This window comes from Nilaparvata lugens, chromosome 7 (genome assembly GCF_014356525.2).
Source record: "Nilaparvata lugens isolate BPH chromosome 7, ASM1435652v1, whole genome shotgun sequence".
Taxonomy (NCBI): Eukaryota; Metazoa; Arthropoda; class Insecta; order Hemiptera; family Delphacidae; genus Nilaparvata; species Nilaparvata lugens.
This window is the reverse complement of record NC_052510.1, coordinates 59717569-59726019: the sequence shown is the minus strand read 5'-3', so window position 1 is coordinate 59726019 and position 8451 is coordinate 59717569. Positions and strand designations below refer to the sequence as shown.

At 35.6% G+C, this 8451-nt stretch overlaps 1 protein-coding gene across 1 annotated transcript; it reads left to right on the top strand.

Annotated features, from left to right (window-relative positions):
* The first annotated feature begins 2216 nt into the window (after positions 1-2216).
* Positions 2217-3930, top strand: LOC111049915. The gene is made up of 2 exons (XM_022336100.2): positions 2217-3226; positions 3515-3930. Exons 1-2 carry the CDS (start codon positions 2602-2604, stop codon positions 3775-3777), a joined length of 888 nt encoding a protein of 295 aa, XP_022191792.2. The 5' UTR covers positions 2217-2601; the 3' UTR covers positions 3778-3930.
* Positions 3931-8451: the final 4521 nt, after the last annotated feature.

The window sequence follows — 8451 nt, the reverse complement described above, 5'->3', positions numbered from 1 at the left end:
GAGTTTAATTGTGAATTAGGTTCTTATACATAGAGTGGTGGTTGTAATCCATCCTAACCTAAAAAAAAACGCATAACAAGTCTTTGCCATAGAATTAGCTGTACCCACAGTATGTTTGACATTGATAGTGATGAAGGTGTGTATGTCGTTTTCAGACATGAGCGGCAATGGTTCTAATGATCAGGAGCACCCATCCCACCTTCCCCCCTATCACGAAATAGATTCTAGGCCCCATTCACATCCCCACCCCACCATACAGCTCCCAACCATCATCCCCTAGAACATTTAATATAAACACCTATGAACCTCCATCCCCGACACACCCACACATCCGACCCTCGATCCTAGATATTGATACCGATACTGATTCACTGCCTTCATCCCTAACATCTGAAAGAAGTAGACCTCAATCAACCCCAGCCCAATCCTCAACCCCTGCCAATCAAGATCAGTTAGGTAGCTATGAAGAGAGGAGGATGATGTCATTTCTCAGGAGCAATGTCCACATCCAGAGACTCAGCATGCAGAACATAAGCTTACAAGTTGATGATGATGATGACAGTGATGAAGAGCCAGATCATTGTCATCATCTTGTGAGTGTATGCTCTGTGTGCAGGGAAGTGGATAACTCCTGCCTTCTCCTGCCATGCATGCACCTAGCATGAAAAATATGCAAGCATGCAAAATATGCTAGGAGCAAGAAAATATGCTAGGAGCAAGAAAATGCAGGTTCTGCCGCAGACGGATCGATGGCTGGCTCAATATCGAGCAAACTCTTTATAGTTCCCATTCCTACTGTGACTAGCCTAACCAAACCAACCTAATCCAACCTAACCTTTTCTAACCAAACCTAACCAAACCCAACCTAACCTATCCTAACCATTCCTTAACCTATCATACCATTTCAGAACCTAACCAATCATTGCTTTGTTAAAGATGGCTGAGAGCAATCTAATGGAGTCATCACAGTCCAATGGGGTCATCACAGTGATGATGGGTCCTGCTAATATAGTAATAATAAATATTATAGTAATATAGTAATTATTAACTTAATAAGTTAATAATAGAGTAATCACTAGAATGGATGAGCATTATAATCTATAAACAAATAAAAAAATTATGAAGGAGTGTAAATCCTTTTGGTACCATTCGGCTCCACAGAAAATAAATTTGAATTTTCAAAACTCTGTCTTTCTGTTGATGTTAAAGGGAACATTACCAAAAATTAATTGTGAGTATAAAAATAGTTTCTTTTTAAAGTGATAGACTGAGTATATTATCATCAAATAATCGTCCCACATGCAGCTCTAGTATTTATAGTAGTTTGAAGTATATCAATGTCCATGCCATACTGGATTATTAACAAATTGAGCTGGTCGAATAGAACAGAAAGTGTTGTATGAAGAGATATCAATGCATTATGGTAGTGTTATAAAATGTTAAAGTGGAAATAAGTGTCACAGTCCAGCCCCACATTGGCGCCATGTGTCACAGTCCAGCCCCACGTTGGGCGCCATGTGTCACAGTCCAGCCTCACATTGAGGCCATGTGTCACAGATCCGCTCCATGGGGAGGACATGTGTCATAATCTTACTCCATGGGGGACACACGGAAATATATAATTTGAATCATAAGACAATAAACTAAGATTATAACGTTCAACCCTGAGTATGATTTCTTCGTATAGTAGGTCTTACCTTGTGTTGGCAAATATTGCAGCCTATTTTGCTCTGTGGAGGGGGGTGGATGTACAGTAAAATACTATACAAATAGTATTTCCTATACAACTTTCACAAGATATAGACGTTTTATGTTCTTAAACCAACAGAACTATCAAGGGAGACATGTTTATGCAAATGGCATGCAAATATGAGCTTAAAGTCAACGAAACTGAGGCAGTTAAATGTAATTTCTGACAAGGATCCTCATGTTCTGTACCCTTCTATTGTCTGTGACAAGTCATCAGCTCATTGTATGTACAAGTTGTGTGCTGACTGCATGAATAAAAGCGTGCCAATTGAAGAATGTGATAGGGATTTAGAAATAACATGGGATGAATGGGTTACAAAAAAAGAACTCATGGAAAAGAAAAAAGACGGGGAACAAATCAAAATAAAAGTACAGATATCATCAAAAGAAGAATCAAAAGGAACTCTTGGTGACCTAATAATAAAATTTCAAGAGGAAATGAAACAGTTTACAAAGCATGTGTTTAATATCAAAATACAAGGTATAGTATACAAAGAAATCAAAGAACGAATTAGCAAGACAGAAGCTATAATCCATGCTGATTTTTCAGAAAATTTTTCATGTAAACTGAGTGAAGAAATACAGAGCTATCACTTTGGTGGGAGCAGAAAACAAGTTTCATTACACACAGGAATATTGTATCTCTATAATGAGAGCCCTATACCATTTTCTACTGTGTCACCCTCAAAAGACCATAGTCCACTAGCTATTTGGGCCCACTTGGATCCCATTCTAGAGTTTTTGAAAACAAATTATCCTGAAGTGACAACAGTTCATTTCTTTTCCGATGGACCTTCCAGCCAATATAAACAAAAAAATAACTTCTATTTATTTTCATCCATTTTACACCAAATGGGATTTAAAAATGGTACCTGGAATTTTTTTGAATCCTCTCATGGAAAAGGAGCACCAGATGGTGTAGGAGGTGCTCTGAAGCGGTTGGGCAATCATCTGGTTGCCCATGGTCTTGATATTCCTAATGCAGAGACATTTTATGAACTTGTGAAAGACCACACCCAGAAGATAAAACTTTTTTATGTTTCGGAAGCTGATTTATTGAAGTACACTGATAATCTACCTATTACTCCTCTAGCAACTATACAGGGTACAAGGCAGATCCATCAAATAATAACATTCAAAGAAATGGAAATGTTTTACAGGTCACTCTCCTGTTTCTGTGCAGAGAATGATTGGGCTTGTGAAAAACTCTGCAATTGTTTTTTTAAAGCACAGTTTGTATCTTTTGACAAACAGAAAGATGAATTGAAAGGAAAAAAGAAAAAGAGCCGTTATTACCAAATTTATGATTCATCGTCAGAATCAGAACAAGATATAACATTTCAAGAGACTGATGATGAAGATGCAAATCTCGAGGAATTGATTGAGAGAGGGGAGGAAGAACTTGAACCTCAATTGTTTGAAATCCCGTCAAAAACCAACATTGTCCAAGGAGCATTCATCATTGTAGAGCTGTTAGGTAAGTAACATATAATAATAATCACACTATTGTCATATTATGATAAAATGCAATTGAATAATTAATTATATTATCATCTGCTCTTTATAATTATCAGGTTGTCTACCAGAGTCAACAAACTTTTCTGCCGTATGTTATTCTGCTTTTCTGTTATTCCAGCTGTATGTCATGACACCAAGTTTATTTTTTTCATATGTTTTTAAAACAATCTAAGTAAACATCTACCTAATATACAATTTTTAATTGATTTAAAAGATGAAATTATTTTATAAATACATTTTTTTACAGGTGGGGCTAGGAAAAAATTGAAACATAAATACGCTGCAGTTGTGACAAAAGTGTGCCTGGAGGAAGAGGATGGGGACTATTCTGTCATGTTCTTGATCAAACAAGGCAAACAAGGCAACAGTTACATCGCCGATGAAAAAGATGAATCAATAATTGACTTGAAGCAAGTGAAAGTGATTCTACCACAACCAAAAATTGTGTTGAAAGGCTTACAGCGGGTTGTTTATGAGTTTCCTTTCAATTTGGAAAGGGAACTGGTGTAGGCCCAATGGTGGTGTTTTCATTATAGCCTAAAGAAGGATTTCATTATTGGCCTACTGTAATTTCTGCTTAATTTTCTCCCATACTTTTTATATTAACCTTTAAATTAATAAACTTTCAATTTTTCATCTTATTTAGCCTTTATTATATTAAATCCCTAAGCCCTAGTCAGGAGTGTTACCTTGTGTCATGAGTGTTACTTCATGTCATGAGTGTTACTCTAACAAAAATGGAAATTTTCTATTTAAATTAAAACAAAAATGAAATTTAAAACATATTATCGTATAAAATGGTAAATGTATGTACATCAAAACAATGTTTCAATACTAAATTTATAAGAGGTTTTATACAAATTTAAAAGTAGATCATTTTTTTTGCATACGGGTAACACTCCTGACACAAAACACTTAATATTTCTATTAAACTCATTCATTTTCTTCAAACTGGTTTTGCTAATGTTATATAATATTATTAGAAATAGTTAAAATTTGTAGTTTTATTATTTTTTTTATTAATGATTAAACAGTTCAATATTTCTCTGCGGTAACACTCATGACATTTTTTTGTGTGCCAATTTGAGAAATGATAAAAAAAAACAAGAAAAATTGTGTGAACACAAAAAAAAAATGATGCTGTTGCTGGAATCTCAAATAATTGGGTGAATTCATCTTTTTATTCTAGGTTATGTCTCTGAACTGATTTTAATAGGTCATGATAGAAAGCCCAATTCATTTTACAATGAATATTTTTAATAAGGCTTTTTGAATAATATATTGTTTTAGAAATTGTAATGTGTATTCCTTGGCTAGAATTCCATATGCCAAGAACATTGTTTTAGATATTGTCTAAGTTATATTGATATTGATATTCTAGGTTAGGTTATATCGATTATTGCACTGATATCAATATAGACATTGATATCAGTGCTGAAACAATGTTCTTGGCTTATGGAACTTCACCCTTACATAGCACTCTTATGGAAATTCTCAACATTGACATCCTATAGCTCAGTCCTACTCTTCAGAATCAAATCTTGCCTAGGCTACCTGACCTTGGTAATATAGTATTAATAACTACATAAATGAAATCCATTACTATTATGTCTCATTTGTAGGCAAGTGAATCATTATTCATTGAATAGGAAGTTTGGAAAATATGTAATAAGACAATGTTTTACATAGTTTCTCTTCTTATTTCTGTTCCAGGCATAGTGCATCGGCCCTTCCTGAATATCCACAGTGCAACCACGATGGCAAAACATTTCGCTGCAAGAAACTGAAGATGAAAGATATTCGTGAGTTCCATCAATCATTCTATAGAACTTCAAACAAAGTTGATCAGGATTCATTCATTCTGAAATGCATACAAGTATCTAAACCAAAAAGGGTCTCCACAACTAAAAAACGAAATAATGATAACATTGTCATCAGCTACTTTGTCAAAGTTTCAAATACTGACAACTTTAAACTTCAAGTCTGTGGCAAAACTTTCCTGAAAATTTTAGGTGTAAGTAGGTTCAGAGTGAACAGAATTGCAAAGAACTACATTCTTACAGGAGAAATGCCTTCTGAAAAAAGGGGTGGTGTTAGGAATGTTGAAAAACATGCAAGGAAGAAGGAAAAAGTTAAAGAGTTCATAGAAAATCTTAAGTGTGTTGAATCTCATTACTGCCGGAGCAAGAGTACCAGACAGTACTTGCCTTCTGAGTTAAACATTGTCAAGTTGATGAAGATGTATAATAGTAAAGCCGAGGACTGTGACAAAGTTAAAAGAACATTTTTTAGGAATATCTTTTGCCAGTGTTACAACATTGGCTTCAACACACCAGTCACAGATGCTTGTTCACGCTGTATTGAGTTGAAAGAAAAAATTAAATTGGAAAAAGATGTCAATGAAAAAAATAAATTGATGGTGCTTTTGAGAGTGCATAAGCTGAAGGGTAAAGCGTTTTTCAATAAGCTAAGAGAGGAAAAGGATGACATGCTAACTTTATCATTTGACTGTCAGAAAAATCTAGTCAATCCAAAAATCCCAGATCAATTGGCCTATTACAGCCGTCAACTCTACACTTATAATTTCACCATTGTACAAGGTTCTTCAACAAGTAAAATGAATAAGGACAACGTTTTTATGTATACATGGACAGAGAATGAATTTCCCAAAGGGTCCAATGAGATATGTTCAGCTGTGTATGATTGCCTGTCCAAAATCGACCTTACACCATACAAAGTAATTCGCCTTTGTGCAGATGGGTGTGGGGGACAAAATAGGAACTCGATTATGGTCAACATGTTGAGTTATTTCCTACTCCAGAAAGCTCCTCCTGAAGTCAAGAAGATTGAATTGATTTTTCCAATTCCAGGGCATTCATTTCTACCCCCTGATAGGGTGTTTGGGAGAATTGAAAAAGAGTTGAAAAAAATTCCTACAATATGCAATCCAGATGAGTATCTTAAGATATTCAGTGAACATGGAACTGTTCGAAAGCTGGGGGGGAACGACTGTTGGTCTATGACTGGAAAAAAGAAGCAACCGATAATCTGAAAAAAGTTGGATCCTGGCATTTCAAGTTCTCCCTCACAAAACGTTTTATTTTCACAAGGAACAATAGTAAAAATAACATACTTGTGAGGGGTGAGCCAAATTATAACAGTGATGTGCAAAATGCTCGATCTGTAATGAAGGCAGGGAAGAAATTAAGCACAATGAGACCATTGGTTTTGAATCGAGGACACCCAGTAAAGCAAGCAAAAATAAAAGACATTGCACGTTGTTGGAAAAACATTTTGGTGAACAGTGGCAGAATAGAGAAGATTTGACCTTTTTTAAAACATTGCTTCACAATCAAGCACCAGAAAATGAGGACAACCATGAAGACGAAGATGACGATTCTCAAGTAATATTATGCTGTGAGCCATCAAATCAAGAGGAAGGGATTGAGTTGATCATTTAAGTTTTAATTGCACTGATTTGAAATTTTAACAATAAATAAAAATGTTCTTTTTTTATTCTCACTTATTTATTTATTTCATTTATGTTTCCCACCTGAAACAAATCCTGATAAAACAGTGATTTTACAAAGTCTTATTTCAGCTTACTTGTACCAAAAACTCACTTTTTACGAAGGTATCATGGCAAAACTCACTTTTTACCAAGGTATCATGGCAAAACTCTCTCTTTGCCATAGTATCATGCCAAAACTCACTTTTTGCAAATTTAAAATCACAATTTCTAGAAAACTGCTGCCTGAAAGTGGAAAACAACCATTTCAGAATGTTTTTGAGGTTATTTGTCATCAGAAAAATACATAATCATCATAGAATCAAGGGAACTGCAATTACAAAAGGTTTTTTCTTATTCCTGTGAAATTAGCGAAACTGCAAAAAGTGAGTTTTGGAATGGAACGCCTCAAATAAGATATAAAGTGAGATTACCTAAATCGACAAGCAACAGCAAGTCGATACCGAAGCTGCATGCAAATAAATGCATATTATCAATGAATTGAAAAGCACATGGTAAAGTTTCGTGCTATACAGCTAAAGAATAGTGTACTAGTCTGTGATATTTTATCTTGATATATTTGTTCTTATTTTGTTGTATATGTTTTGTTGCTCTATATATTTTCCATATTTAACTGACTTTAATATTATTCATACAATATATGTATCAAATTTTTTATGGCGTGCCATTCATTTTATTCCCCAATACCACAGAGTACAAATCTCATATCTATTTATTAATTATCAGTATTAAATTATTAAGAGAGTTACCATCCAATTTTATCAGTAATAGAACAAACTGGTTTTCACAGCCATATACTGTATTGTTAATTAAATCTCTGGAAATAATACTTTCCAGAAATTTCTATAAATTGTCCAAGCAATGAATTGCAAGAGCTCCTGAGTGAGCCTATAAAGATTTTAGCAAAATTGTATTCTAGAAAACCACGACCAGATTTATATAATTTAACTCTCATGCTTTACCGATTGCAGCCAAGCCGAGGCAAATCGTTATTCATTAAAAAAATAACGTCAGATAAACATGGCTATACATATGCGGTATCATTGATCTACCTCCTACTCTCACAACAGATGGGAGCACGACGCAGGCACGGATGCTGATTATGCAAAGGACGTTGGCGAACCGGCCAGGATTTCAGGATTAGAACGATGGCCAAGGTCCCTAAGGCTGAAGGTGAAAGGATAATCAAAAAGCGATCGAGCCTGACAGGTCGCGCACGCGTAGTAGCCCAGGAGATGAGTGGTGATCTGGGTCGATTCAAGCGGTTCTTGGAGGCCTCGCACCGCAACGTGAAATGGGCGAAAGCAGTCTCCCGCGAATTTAAGAAGGCCTATCTATCAGTGAACGGCTTGATAGACGAAAGTAAGCTGCCTAACAAGCCTGATGTCGACGTATTCGTGCCAGGCAAGCACAATGCTACGATGTTCCGTGAGACTAAAAGAGAAATTGAGGATGTGCTCAAGGTATTCACGGTGGCACCTGTACTCGAAGATGATCAGAGTGTCTTGCCCAATGATGACGAGGCGGTCACTCCTTGCCTAGAGTAAAGAACGAGCGGCTAATCAAAGCAGTCACTCGAAATGCCTTGTTGTAAAAAGTTGTTCTAATTCTTATAATTGTGTATTCTGTAGAATAAGTGAAATGACCCCCGATGA

What these genes read in the sequence shown, in the direction of transcription:
- LOC111049915 (XM_022336100.2), top strand. Translation starts at nt 2,602, where the DNA reads ATGGGATTTAAAAATGGTACCTGGAATTTTTTTGAATCCTCTCATGGA. An exon ending in CATCATTGTAGAGCTGTTAG is followed by an intron (nt 3,227 to 3,514) that starts GTAAGTAACATA and finishes ATTTTTTTACAG; the next exon opens with GTGGGGCTAGGAAAAAATTG.